Source organism: Chiloscyllium punctatum, chromosome 10, assembly GCF_047496795.1.
Source record: "Chiloscyllium punctatum isolate Juve2018m chromosome 10, sChiPun1.3, whole genome shotgun sequence".
NCBI classification, from domain to species: Eukaryota; Metazoa; Chordata; class Chondrichthyes; order Orectolobiformes; family Hemiscylliidae; genus Chiloscyllium; species Chiloscyllium punctatum.
This window is the reverse complement of record NC_092748.1, coordinates 45734222-45748728: the sequence shown is the minus strand read 5'-3', so window position 1 is coordinate 45748728 and position 14507 is coordinate 45734222. Positions and strand designations below refer to the sequence as shown.

The 14507-nt window shown below is 40.9% G+C and overlaps 1 protein-coding gene across 1 annotated transcript in view; it reads left to right on the top strand.

The window, feature by feature from the left end:
- fam171b (family with sequence similarity 171 member B) overlaps positions 1-14507 on the top strand; it is a 77645-nt gene that overhangs the window by 44366 nt on the left and 18772 nt on the right. Inside the window, exon 5 of the mRNA XM_072579050.1 lies at positions 2977-3147. Coding sequence (XP_072435151.1) covers positions 2977-3147 — 171 coding nt within the window. The remainder of the gene's footprint in view (positions 1-2976; positions 3148-14507) is intronic.

The following is a 14507-nucleotide window of genomic DNA, read 5'->3' as shown; positions in this document are numbered from 1 at the left end:
TCACAAGAATTGTTCTAGGGATGAGAAACTTCAGTTATGAGGATAGATTGGAGAGGTTAGAACTATTTTCCTTGGAGAAAAGAAGGTCGAGAGGAGATTTGATACGGGCATTCAAACTCAGGAGTATCTGTTTATATTAGGGCAAACTTGGTCCCGCTCATGAAAGGATCAAGAACGAGAGGGCACAGATTTAAAGGCATTGGTAAAAGAAAAACTCTTTTTCATGTAGCAAGTAGTTAAGGTCAGAAATGCGTGGCCTGGGAGCATGCTGGAGGTATGTTCAAATGAAACTTCCAACTGCAAGTTAGACAGTTATTTGAAAGGGTAGAATGTACAGTGTTACAGGGAGATGGTGGCAAAATGACAATAAGTAAATTGTACATTTGGTGCAGGCATGCTGGGTGGAATGGTCTCTTTCTACACTCTATGAATGCTGTTATTCTGTGAGAGGAAGGTGGAATGGATGTACATGTAGCAAATAAAATTTAAAGCAGAGAAGTTTGAAGTAATACATTTTTGTAGAAAGAATAAGGTGGGACAATAGACAATAAAGGGTATAGAGTTGGAAAAGAATGGGGCATGGAAATAAATATGCATAAATTATTGAAGGTGGTTACAGATTGAGGAAGTGCTTGATATGGCTTATGAAATTCTCGGCTCTATAATCAAGCGTACAAACAAAGAGCACAAAAACCAAGGAAAATATGGTGAGTCTTTTCAACTGGGCTATCACGTCTAATTCTGGGCATTTTATATTAAGGTGGGTCTGTTGACTTAGGGAGGGTATCTGAAATATATACACAAGTAATTCCAGGAATGAGAGACTTCAGTTAGATTAGTGAGGTAGAGATTTTTATCCTTGGAGCAAAGAGGAAAGAAGAGATTTGACATTGTAAGTGGTTTGAACAGTGTAGATGGAAGAGATTGATCCATTGATAGAATGGTCAAGAACAAGAGCACATGGTTTTAAGGCAATCGACAAAAAAGCCAGGGCAAGATCAGGAAAAAAACCTTCTTACACTGCAATTGTTCAGGATGTGGAAAGTACTGCCTGAAAGTGGTGGAGCCAGATTTAATCATTGCCTTCAAAACACAAATGGATAATTATCTGAAACAAAAATAAAATCCAGGCTACACTGAACTGAGAAGTAACTTCCATAACTTTCAAACTCGAAGTAAAATGCTAACTTCATTGGTTAAACTTCCTTTAATTCCACAGATTTTCATTGACGTGACTAATGCTCAACCTGATCCACAGATTGTTGTAAATATTTTATTACAGTGGTAACCAATTTACTCTTCTGCTTGTGTACAATTATATGCCAACAAAAACTACATTTATTAGAATTTAAAAAGAAATAACACATAATCCAAGAAAGTAGATGAGTGCAATATGGTAGATGTTACCTACATGGACTTTAGCAAGGCCTTTGAGAATATATCGCATGGTCGGTTGTTCAGTAAAATTAAATCTCACAGGAACCAGAGAGAGCTAGCCATTTGGAGACAAAGCTGGTTTGATGGTAGAAGTCAGAGGGTGGTGGTAAAGGGTTGTTTTTCAGATTGGAGGCCTGTGACCAGTGGTGTGCCACAGAGATCGGTGCCTTGCCAATGGTTACTTGACATTTATATAAATGATTTGGATGAGAATTTAGGAGCTATGCTTAGTAAGTTTGCGGATCGATACCAAGATTGGTGACATAGTGGACAGTGAGGAATGTTATGTGGCGATGCAGCAAGATCTTGATCAACTGGGCCAGTGGGCTGAGGAATGGAAGATGGAGTTTAATACAGATAAATGTAAGGTGTTGCATTTTGAAATGGCAAACCAGGGCAGGGTTTACACAGTCAATGGTGGGGCCCTTCGGAGTATTATGGAACTATCAGGTTTTGGGGTACAGGTTCATAGCTCCTTAACAATGGAGTCACAAGTTGACAGGGTAGTGAAGAACGCTTTCAGCTAACTTTCTTTGGTCAGAGTATTGAGTATGGGAGTTGGGACACCTTGTTGCACCTGTACAAGATGTTGGTGAGGCTATAGTTGGAGTACTGCATGTAGTTCTGGTCACCCTACCATAGAAAGAATATTATTAAACGAGAAAGCGTGCAGAAAAGATTTACTAGGATGCTACCTGGACTGTAAGGTTTGAGGTTGGATAGGCTGGGACTTTTTCCCCTGGAGCCTAGGTTACTGAGGGGTGACTGTATAGAGGTATATAAAATCATGAGAGGCATAGACAAGGTAGATAGCCAACAGCTTTTCCCCATGGAAGGGAAGTCAACAACTAGATGGCATAGATTTACAATGAGAGGGGAGAGATATAAAAGAGTTCGGGGGGGCAATTTCATCACTCAGAGGGTAGTCTGTGTCCGGAATGAGCTGTCAGAGGTAGTGGTGGACGCGAATATTTCATAATTTAAGAAACATTCAGACAGGTCCATGGTTGAGATAGGTATAGATACATATAGGAGAAAGTGAGGACTGCAGATGCTGGAGATCAGAGCTGAAAAATGTGTTGCTGGAAAAGCGCAGCAGGTCAGGCAGCATCCAAGGAGCAGGAGAATCGACGTTTCGGGCATAAGCCCTTCTTCAGAAACATATAGACTAAATGCAGGCAAATAGGAGTAATTTAAGTTGTGAAACCTGGGCAGCAGAGGCAAGTTGAGCCGAGAGGCCTGTTTCCATGCTGTAGACCTCCATGATTCTATAATCAAAAAACACAAGGAGAAACCCATGCTAAACCATTCGCAATGGCCACTGGCAATTTCTCATTCAAATAGCAACCTGAGAAATTGTTGCTGTTGCTGCCTCACCAACAAATTTTTGGAACAACACATGTCATTAAGTGTGTGTTCGTTTTTGTTTGGTTGACTAACAAATCCATATTTGATCTCATACAGAAATTTAATTCCATATTAATGTGAATCTGTTTGCATTTTACACAGTTCTTTAAAAGAATATTATTTCTCCTACAGGACTGAAGAGCATTGAATTGACACCTCTTGCTGCTGTTAGTGTTCAGTTGTTTTCTGCTGAAGAAAATGTGAAAGTTTCGGGATCCATTCAAATTACATTACCTCTTGGACCAACAGACCTAGTGACACATGCAGATGCCCTTCCAGCCTGGACATTTGACCTGAAAATTGGTATGTGAGTGAATCTCAATATCTGAGCCACTATGAGGTGGCACTTTGGCTCAGTGGTTAGCACTGCTGCCTCACAGCATGAGTTATCCTGGTTCGATTCCAGCTTCAGGTGACTGTGTGGAGTTTGCACATTCTCCCCGTGTCTGCGTGGGTTTCCTCCAGGTGCTCCATTTTCCTCACACAGTCCAAAGGTGTGCGGGTTAAGTGAATTGGACATGCCAGATTCCCCATCGTGTTCAGGGATGTGTAGATTAGGTGCATTAGTCAGGGGTAAATGTAGGATAATAGGGTAGATGAGTATATCTGGGTGGGTTACTCTTCAGAAGGTTGGTGTGGCCTTGTTGGGCCGAAGGGCCTGTTTCCACATGAGGGATTCTATTTTTAAAAATCTATAATTCTGATTAATGTGGAACAATAATGATACCCTGTGGAACAAACAATAGTTTGTTTGTACACTGAAGTGCAACAATCAAAATGTTAGCGAAATGGCCTGATTACATGCTTTCACTCAATAGGAGAGTATTAAGTTGCAGTAACATATTACTTATTCAATTTCTGGTGTTGACAGATGCAATTTGATTTTAGTTTAAATGTATAGATGAGATGAGCTATTAAACCTTTCAGATAATTTTTTGACAACGTTCCAAAATTCCATCCAATCTGCCCTCTATCTCAGTGCTTGCATGGCTCAAGATGTTTCTCCTCCACTAATCTACCACGAGGATCATTTCCCTAAGCTGCATCTCAAAGTCTGATAAGCTTGTCTGTGGCCTCTCCCTCGAGAGAGAGCTAGATTACTCATTTCCACATATCTTAGTACATGCAGATCCAAACTGTAGCACTGTGGTACTTGTGAGTCTTTATCAGGGCTGGTGGCTACTAGTAGCAGATCAAGTGATACTGCCTCTTCATCAGTTTTGTGCTGCTTCTCTTTCTCCTACTGGAGCTTTGTGTCTTTGCAGCTGGCAGTAATAGGGTAGTAATAGGGCAGTAAAGCAGGAATTGAAAAGGAGCTGTTCAGGGTGGGAAGCAAGCAGTGAGACAGTATGATGAGAGTGTACAGGCTGTGAAAAGAGACTTAATGCAGGAATGTATCACCATACCCAATGATTTCACTGATACGGGGGCCCATTACAAATGTCATCTTGATGCTGAGATCCAACATGGCCATGTGCCTCAGGAGTTGAGGGATTCTTGTGCTTTATCATTTCTACTGCCCTCACTTTTGGTGTCAAGGAGCAAGGCAGATTGCCAATGATTGTTAGGATTGGTGATGAATAGTGCAGTCAGCAGGTGGGTTTACATCTAACGCCATTAGGATATACATAAGGATGAGCTAGATTTCCTGGCTGTTCAGTCTGAATTCTAAATGCCAGGGACTTTAGATGGATGAGTGAAGGGTAGGGAGTGCATTGCACAGTTTGAGAAGCTGGTGGTGAGATGGGTAGGGGATGTCTGTTGACACAGACACACTCTGACCTTGAGTGCTCATGTAGCATCTTGCGAATGTGGCCATGATGAGATGCCAGTGTAGGACTGAGATGGACAAAGAAAGAAGTCACACAACGCCAGGTTATAGTCCAACAGGTTTAATTAAAATCACAAGCTTTCAGAGCGCTGCTCCTTTGTCAGGTGAAGGATCACCTGACGAAGAAGCGCCACTCTGAAAGCTTGTGAGTTTAAGTAAACCTGTTGGACTATAACCTGGTATCATGTGACTTCCAAATTCTTGGGGCCAGACTCTGGAAGTTAACCTCTCTGGTTCTCTGCTTCCACTCACCTAAGGAGAGTATTCTTCCAGAGCCTCACTGGAACCATGCCATTGAACCTTCTGCCAACCTTCAGCACCATGCCTTTAATGCCTCCAAAGTGGGAGCCTGGAGGTGCCCTCAGGTTCATTTTGCCATAGTTTACATTTAAGCAGCTTTCCTCTTTGCAGTTTACTTTTAAGAGAGGCAGCCTTTGTTTTTAAAGCATCATGTTGTTTGTGAGTAATGTAAATTGGCTCTCCTGCAGAGCTTTGAGGCAGCTGACAGCATTAGGAAGACAGCAGTGCTGAACCCACTGAAGTAAAAATGCTACAGTCATTCAGATGAGATGGGTGCACCAAATTTACATTTTTACCTCAGTGCCCATGTCCAAAAATCAGAGCAATCCTATTTCTATTGCAGTGTCTTTCAAAGGCTGAGAAGTCCACATTTTTCAATAAATCATTCCATTAACACAAAGGGTAGGACCAGGCTAGGAGACCTTCCTGATTTTCCCTGATAAAGTTAGTTGCAGTGAAGATTGAGTTTGGCTTTCCTGTCCACAGGCCAATTGACACCCTTAAATGGGACACACCCCAACCCCCTCACCTCCCCCCCCCCCCCCCCAAAAAAAGGTCATGGGGCTTTCCTCAGAAGCTACCTCATTTAAGTGCAATCCAGGGCCTGCATTGTTGTTCTTTGTCTGCATCAGCATCAGCAGTGGTTATTTCTTGGAGGCGAAATGCTTATCTTGAAGGTATCTGGAGCCTTGACTGCACACTGTTGGAATTTGAACCATATTCCAGGAAATGGCAAGTTTGCCCTGACTTTCTGGCTGGGAAGTGGGGCCAGTGATGTGGCCATTATGTTACTCCAAGATACCAGCCTTTAGCTTAAATTCGCAGTCTAAAGTTTGATACTTGTAATTTAAGTGCCAGATGGTGAATTGCATAGGAACTGTGAAAAATGAAAATTGTTCCACTCTTTAAATTTTGAGGAATGGTTGAAATAAGCTGAAGAACTAATATTTAGGGAGGAATTTAATGACCTTGCCTGTGGTGAGCTTGGTGATGGGAGAGTGGTGTGTTGAGAACCCACCATCGTTTCACCTTTGTCCTATGATGTCCTGTTTCTGTCATCAGTAGAAACCTCTGGCGGCGGAAAGATTCATCATATGGAAAATTCCAAAAGCAATTCTGTCACGGTTCCTTGTGGACCTTCAGGGCAGCTCCTTGTTCAGAGGCACTCAGTATCTGATCAAGGGACCTGACATTGGAGAGGAGAAAGGCTCATTGAAAGTCAACACTGTTTTTCTCCAAGATAATATCCCTAATCCCAACATCACTTAGTTGTAGCCTGGGTCACATATGATCCTGACCCTGAGGGTGTGTCCATTATTGGCAGCAACCATTGCCTTCACGTATTGGCCAGTGGCTCATGGTGGGTAGGACTTCTGCCTGTAGTCCCTGGTCCTGAACAAGATCTTTTGCTACTCAGTTAAATACTGTTGCCACTTAATGCATTGGATCTTCCTGAAAAGAACAGATATGGGACTGTCACTCACTGTCCAGCCACCTGGTGAGTATTCTTGTCATCTGCATTAGATTCCACTGGTAGATTATTATGTTAAATTTAGTAAATGCCATGATATTAAAGCTGACTTAACTTTTATTTAGCAGTTTCATAGAATCCCTATATTATGGGAGAAGACCATTTGGCCCAGAGTCCACACTGACCCTCCAAAAAGCGTCTGACCCAGATCCATTCCCTTCCTCATCTCTGTAACCCTGTATTTCCTACAGCTAATCCACATAACCTACACATCCCTGGATACTATGGACAACTTAGCATGGTCAGAGGAAGCCCACGCAGACATGGGGAGAATGTGCAAACTCCACACTTGGTCACTTGAGAGTGGAATTGAACCGGGGTCCCCGACACTGTGAGGTTGTAGTGCTAACCACTGAACCACTGTGCCACTGTGCCGCCCCTGTAGACAAGTTTACTATTTATTTAATGTATATTTAAAGTACAAACTGATAAGGTTCCCAATTCTAAATTGAAACCCAGAACTGTAATTCCAAGGATAGTAGGTAACTGGCATTAATTTGAATTGTTTCTGAAAAATATCTGATGTCTAATGATTCTTCTATATTTAACTGCATCAAAGCCTAGCAGTTGATGGTTTCCACTTGTTGCAGTGGTATTTCAGAATCCTTTTGCACTGGAGAGTCATCCCCATCTATTTTTACCACTCTTCTTCTTAGCAGCCTGAAGCAAGTCATCTATTCACCCACTCAGCTGCGGTTTTACAAACATTTTCGGCTCTAGGGTATAAGTGGAAAATACAGTTATTTCAACATAAAAAGCACATTTTAGTACCAGTGACTGATCATAAAAAAACAGACTTTAAATAGAAGTAGAATTGACTATTTCGCCCCTTGAGCCAGATCCACCATTCACTGAGATCATGGCTGATGTATGCCCTAACTCATTGCGCCTCTTTACTCCATATCTGTTAATATCTTTGGTCATCAATAATCAATCATTTTGAGTTTTAAAATTAACAATTTTGTCATTTGTGGAAGAAAGTTCCAAACTTCCACCACCTTTTATATAAAGATATGTTTCCTAATTTTACGCCTGAAGATCTGTCTGCATAATTTTCTAACTTTCTAATCATGGACTTTCCAAGTAGTAAATATACTGTATCTGATTGATGTTCTCTAATACCTCTTATTTGTTTTTATTATTTAACTTATTTTTCTAATCAACCTGTTCAGAGCGATTATTACACGTCTGAAGCAAATGGGACTTGAAACTGAATCTCCAGGTCCAGGGGTAGGAACATTACTATTGCATTCCAATCACCTGTTAACCGTCTAAATTTCAGGGAAAGTCACCTTGGTCTCCACGTAATTTAGCCCTTGAGATCCAGATTTCATTCTGATTAATCTACTTTGAACTTCCTTCAAGGCCATTATATCCTCCTCCAAGCATAATGCCCAGAACTGCTCACAATACTCCATACTGTACATAATGTAAACTGGGTTTGCATCTTTGAAACATGACTTTTTAAATTGTTGTATTGTTATGATATAGAGGTGAACCCTTCTGTTAATTAAACAAAACACCCAGAAAAGCTCATCTCGCCTCGTAATCTATTAAAATATGAATGGCGGAGAACTCCCAAATTCCCTTATTTAAAGAAAATAAAATCAATTTATTCTTTAAGGCTAAAAGTGAATATTAAACAACAAGTATTCATAACTCTAAGCCCCCGTTTCTCTTAACTGCTTATTACATGCTTCCAACTCTTTAACAATATACTGTTCCAATAAAATTGAATTGAATTGAATTTATTGTCACGTGTACTGAGGCACTGAACAATTAGTAAAATTGCATCACTTAATTTCAAAACAATACAGCGGCTGTCGTCTTTGGTATCTTTTCTTCTGGCTGAAGATCTCCCTGGGTTGTCTTCTTTCTTTTTACTGTGAATATTTTTCATATGAAAGATACATTTGATAGAGTGTTTCAATGTCTTGGGTCTCTCTTGATGGCAGTTATTCTGTCTGATTTTCAAAATGCCTGCCTTTTTTATATCCCTAACATTGGATAGTCTCATTGGATGTTGACAAAACAGTAAATTCAAACTAGATTAGGTTTTAGTATCCTGGAGCTTAATTTAAACTGATGGGTTAAATTCGAATTGTTGTCAAACACTACTGTTGTTAGAATACTGAATGGACTCTCAAACTCTTAACATTCACTTGTACCTGTGTTTTTGTTTTTGCTGCTGTTTACCTATTTACTTATCTATGCTACTTAACTCTGTGATCTGCCTGTATTGCTCCCAAGACAAAAGCTTTTCACTGTGCCTCGGTACACGTGACAATAAATTCAGTTCAATTCAGTACCCATAACATTTTCTGTCTGTGTCCTGACAACACAATCTGGTGCACTTCTGGCCATTTCTCCTCTGCACTAACCTGCTATGGTCTCCATTTTCATCTTTGGATTCTACCTTTAAGATAATAACCGTCAGGAATACATTCTGATTCCTTTTCTGAGTATGCATCTACATATAAGTATATATCTTTTATTGTCTTGTCTTTCTGTTGTAAGTCCATCTGCCTTTCAGCACTAAACGCTTCTGCCTGACTCGCCGCCTGTTCAGGTTTTTCTTGTATCAGTACATCAAACAGACTGTCCGCTAACTGAACCTCAACTCCTTCGTCTTTCTCTTTCGTGCTGTGACTTATGATAGTGGGATCTTGTTGCTACACAGTTTAGAAAAATACCAGGGTATTTTTCTTTCAATTCCTCAGTTCCCTGTTCTTCTTTGGCCTCTCCACAACAAGGGGTGTCATTCCCACCTTGGATCCTGCTAAATTGTTCCCAAGAAAAAAACTATTCTTGGAATTGTCACTCTATCAGATAATCGCTCCCACTGTTACTTCCCCAGTCTTGAGTTGGCATTCCAACCTGTTCTCATGTAGGGGAACGCTAAATTTCTGTCCATCTATTCCACAAATTACCACTCTCTGGTAAAACATGTCAGAAGGAGTGCAAATATGTTTATCTCTAACTATTAGAAACTGATTAGATCCTATATCTCTCAAAATTATCGCTTCTTTCCCTTCTGCCCCATTCTTCCAGAACAAACTTTACCCACAAAGGCGAAGTCTTTATAGAGATCGGGCACTAACTCAATACTCAGCCCCTAAGGCTGTGTACTTTCCTGCAGCTCCTCGATTTTTCTTGGGATTTGCTTTACTGCTTTCATTAATGCCAGTGGCTTAGCCTCTTTTACCATATCGTTTCCCACAGTGTCTTTCTTCAATGACCAACACTATGGCTTTACATGTCCCACCTTACCACAGTGGAAACACGTGAGGCCTTTCGCCTCCTTTTCACCCTCTTGGGCTTTTCTTTCACCTTGGTAAACTGTTACCATTGTGGTCTACTCTTTATTTTGTAGTGTAGGATCTCCCCTTCAATTTCTATCCCTCACAGGATGAAATTCTTGCTGGAAGCTAAATTTTGCCTTATGCACTAATGCATATAAATCTGCCATCTCTGCTGCTCTTCTCACTTCTTGAACTTTCTGTTGATCCACATGAATTTCTATCATGTCTGGAAATGAGTTTTTAAATTCCTCCAGCAAAATAATCTCTCTTAGAGCCTCATAGGTCTTATATATTTTTAAGACCTGCAGCCATCTATCCGGATTTGATTAGGGACCTCGAAGTAAAGGAGCCATTAGGAGGTAGTGACCACAGTACAATGAGCTTTAACCTGCAGTTTGAAAGGGAGAGGGTAGAATCGGAAGTGACAATACTTCAGTTGAATAAGGGGAAATATGGAGCTATGAGGGAGGGGCTGGCCAAAGTTCAATGGTGCAATACCCGAGCAGGGATGGCAGTGGAACAACAATGGCAGGTATTTCTGGACGTAATGCAGAAGTTGCAGGATCAGTCCGTTCCAAAAAGGAAGAAAGATCCTAAGGGGAGGCAGGGTGGCCGTGGCTGATGATGGAAGTTATGGGCCATATAAAGACCAAAGGGAAGAAGTATAACATAGCAAAGATGAGTGGGAAATCAGAGGACTGGGAAGCTTTTAAAGAACAACAGAGGATAACTAAAAAGGAAATACACAAAGAAAAAATAAGGTACGAAGGTAAACTGGCCAAAAATATAAAGGAGGATAGTAAAGGCTTTTTTAGGTATGTGAAAAGAAAAAAAAGGTTAAGACTAAAATTGGGCCCTTGAAGACCGAAACGGGTGAATTTATTATGGGGAACAAAGAAATGGCAAATGAGTTGAATTGGTACTTTAGATCTGTCTTGACTGGGGAAGACACGAGCAATGTCCCAGATGTAACCGTGGCTGAAGGACCTGAACTGAAGGGAATTTATATTAGGCAGGAAATGGTGTTGGAGAGACTGTTAGGTCTGAAAGCTGATAAGTCCCCGGGACCTGATGGTCTACATCCCAGGGTACTGAAGGAGGTGACTCTAGAAATCATGGATGCATTGGTAATCATTTTCCAATGTTCTATAGATTCAGGATCAGTTCCTACGGATTGGAGGGTGGCTAATGTTGTCCCACTTTTTAAGAAAGGAAAGAGAGAGAAAACAGAGCATTATAGACCAGTTAGTCTGACCTCAGTGGTGGGAAGAATGCTGGAGTCAATTATAAAGGACAAAATTACGACACATCTGGACAGCAGTAACAGGATAGGTCAGAGTCAGCATGGATTTATGAAGGGGAAATCATGCTTGACTAATCTTCTGGAATTTTTTGAGGATGTAACTCTGAAGATGGACAAGGGAGATCCAGTGGATGTAGTATACCTGGACTTTCAGAAAGCCTTTGATAAAGTTCCACATAGGAGGTTAGTGAGCAAAATTAGGGCACATGCTATTAGGGGCAAAATACTGACATGGATTGAAAATTTGTTGGCTCATAGGGAACAAAGTGTAGTGATAAACGGCTCCCTTTCGGAATGGCAGGCAGTGACCAGTGGTGTACCGCAGGGATCAGTACTGGGACAGCAGCTTTTTACAATGTACATTAATGATATAGATGAAGGTATTAAAAGTAATATTAGCAAATTTGCTGATGACACAAAGCTGGGTGGCAGGGTGAAATGTGAGGAGGATGTTGGGAGAATACACGGTGACCTGGACAGGCTAGGTGAGTGGACGGATGCATGGCAAATGCAGATTAATATGGATACATGTGTGGTTATCCACTTTGGTGACAAGAACAGGAAGGCAGATTATTACCTAAATGGAGTCAAGTTAGGTAAAGGGACAGTACAACGAGATCTAGGTGTTCTTGTACACCAGTCAATGAAGGCAAGTATGCAGGTAAAGCAGGCAGTGAAGAAAGCTAATGGCATGCTGGCCTTCATAACAAGAGGAATTGAGTATAGAAGCAAAGAGGTCCTTCTGCAGCTGTACAGGGCCCTGGTGAGACCACACCTGGAATATTGTGCGCAGTTTTGGTCTCCAAATTTGAGGAAAGACATTCTGGCTATTGAGGGAGTGCAGCATAGGTTCACGAGGTCAATTCCCGGAATGGCAGGACTGTCTTAAGATGAAAGATTGGAGCGACTGGGCTTGTATACGCTCGAGTTTAGAAGGCTGAGAGGGGATCTGATTGAGGCGTATAAGATTATTAAAGGATTGGACAGTCTGGAGACAGGAAGCATATTTCCGCTGATGGAGTCCCGAACCAGAGGACGCAGGTTAAAAATAAGGGGTAGGCCACTTAGAACAGAGTTGAGGAGAAACTTCTTCACCGAGAGAGAGTGGTGGATGTATGGAATGCTTTGCCCCAGAAGGCTGTGGAAGCCAAATCTCTGGATACTTTCAAGAAAGAGTTGGATAGAGGCCTTAAGGATAGTGGAATCAAGGGTTATGGGGATAAGGCAGGTACAGGATACTGATTCAGGATGATCAGCCATGATCATAATGAATGGTGGTGCTGGCTCAAAGGGCAGCATCCTGCACCTATTGTCTATTGTCTATCGAAATTACGATGTTTAATTCTTTCGAACTCAACATAAGTCTAACTTGCTTCCTTCTTTATGTTTCTGAACCGCTGTCTATACACTTCTGGTACCAATTCATAAGCATTCAAAATCGACTTTTTGACATTTGCATAATCTCCTGACCCCCTCATCTGACAGCACTGCATATACCTCATGAGCTCTGCCTACCAGCTTAGTCTGAGCTAGTACTACCCACAAGTTCTCTGACCACTTCATCTGCCAAGCCAATTTTTCAAATGAAATAAGGCTTTGACATCTTTCTCATCAAAATGTGGCAGTGTTTTAACATATGTGTATACATCACTACCTTCTTTCTTCATTTCTATCCTGTTAACTTGACTTTCCTGACGAATTTGCAACTTCTGAAGTTCAAATTCTCTCTCCCTTTCTCTTTCTTCTTTCTCTTTCTTCTATCTTTGTTCAGCTAAAAACCTTCTGTCTCTTTCTTTTTCCTCTCGCTCGCTCACTTTCTTCTGTCATGGCTTTTCTTTCCCTTTCTTTATCTTCTAACTCCATTTGCCTCAATTGCAAATAACGTTTTTTCTAACTCTACTGCACTTGTCTGTATCTCTGATACACCTCAGTGCTTGACCAACTCCATTACAATTTCAGCTTTCCTTTTGACACTGGTTAAACCCAATTCTAACCTATTTGCTAATTCTAAAAGTATGATTTTCCTCTGTCTTTCTAAACTTTCTTGGCAAATTTGGGAAGCATTTTCAAACTCCAAAACCTAATTAGCAATCTTAAGAGCCATTTCCATCACTTTTAATGTAATCAACCACAAGTAACTGAAATTAAACAAATTGTCTCTCCTACGTTTTACTTAAAAGATCGAGGACATTAATCGGCAAGTGTTTAAATCTGCTGGGATCTTTCATATCTGAAATCTGTTCAAATCTATCCAAATCTCAGACTAGCTCTTTGTAAACCTGTCCAAATCACGGACCCGAGCCCCAAACTGTTACAACACGGTGGTGAGCCCTTCTGTTAATTAAAGCAAACACCCAGAAAAGCTCACCTCTCCTTGTAATCTGTTAAAATATGAGTGACAGGGAACTCACACATTCCACTATCTAAAGAAAATTAAATCAATTTATTCTTTAACTCCAAAAGTGAACATTAAACAGCAATTATTCACAACTCTAAGCCCCCCTTTCTCTTAATTGCTTATTATCTGCCGCTAACACTTATTATTATTACATCAACTTAATTTCAAAACCATACAGCAGCTGTCATCTTTGGTGTCTTTCTTCTTCTAGCTGAAGCACTCCCTGGGTCGTCATCTTTCTTTTACTGTGAAGATATTTCATATGAACAAGTACCCCTGATGGAGAGTGTTTCAGTGTCTTGGATCTCTCTCAATAGCAGTTACTGTATGTAATTTTCAAAATGCCTGCCTTTTTTATATCCCCTACAGTGGATTGTCTCATTGGTTCGATGTTGGCAAAACAATATGTTCAAATGCAATTGGGTTTTAGTATTCTGGAGCATAATTTAATCTGATTGGTTAAATTCGAATTATTGTCAAAACAGCTACCAATTCAGGTATCTATTTCACAGCCAAATGTTACATATTTTCAATTTTCCAGTACACTCTGAGACTGCTCTTGTAAGCTCTCAGTGCAAATTCACTCTCTTAAAGGAACAGTACACGGCAGCATGGAGGCTCAGTGGTTAGCATTGCTGCCTCACAGTGCCAGGGACCTAGGTTTGATACCCGCCTCGGGTGACTGTCTCTGTAGAGTTTGCACATTCTCCACGTGTCTCCTCTGGGTGCTCCAGTACACTCTGAGACTGCTCTTGTAAGCTCTCAGTGCAGAACAGCATTCACTCTCTCTCAAAGGTACAGTACACACCTTCAACTTCATAACAGTATTATAGTCTTACAGACTTAGAGCCCTGTACTCCATTAACATTTTTGATTAATCTTTGAACCAGCTCATGACATTTTGATGATACATCTGTTTGGGTCCCCAGTCTCTTTGACCTCCACTGATTCTAGCTTTCATCATTTAGACAGTATACTGTACTCTGCTACTTAGGTCA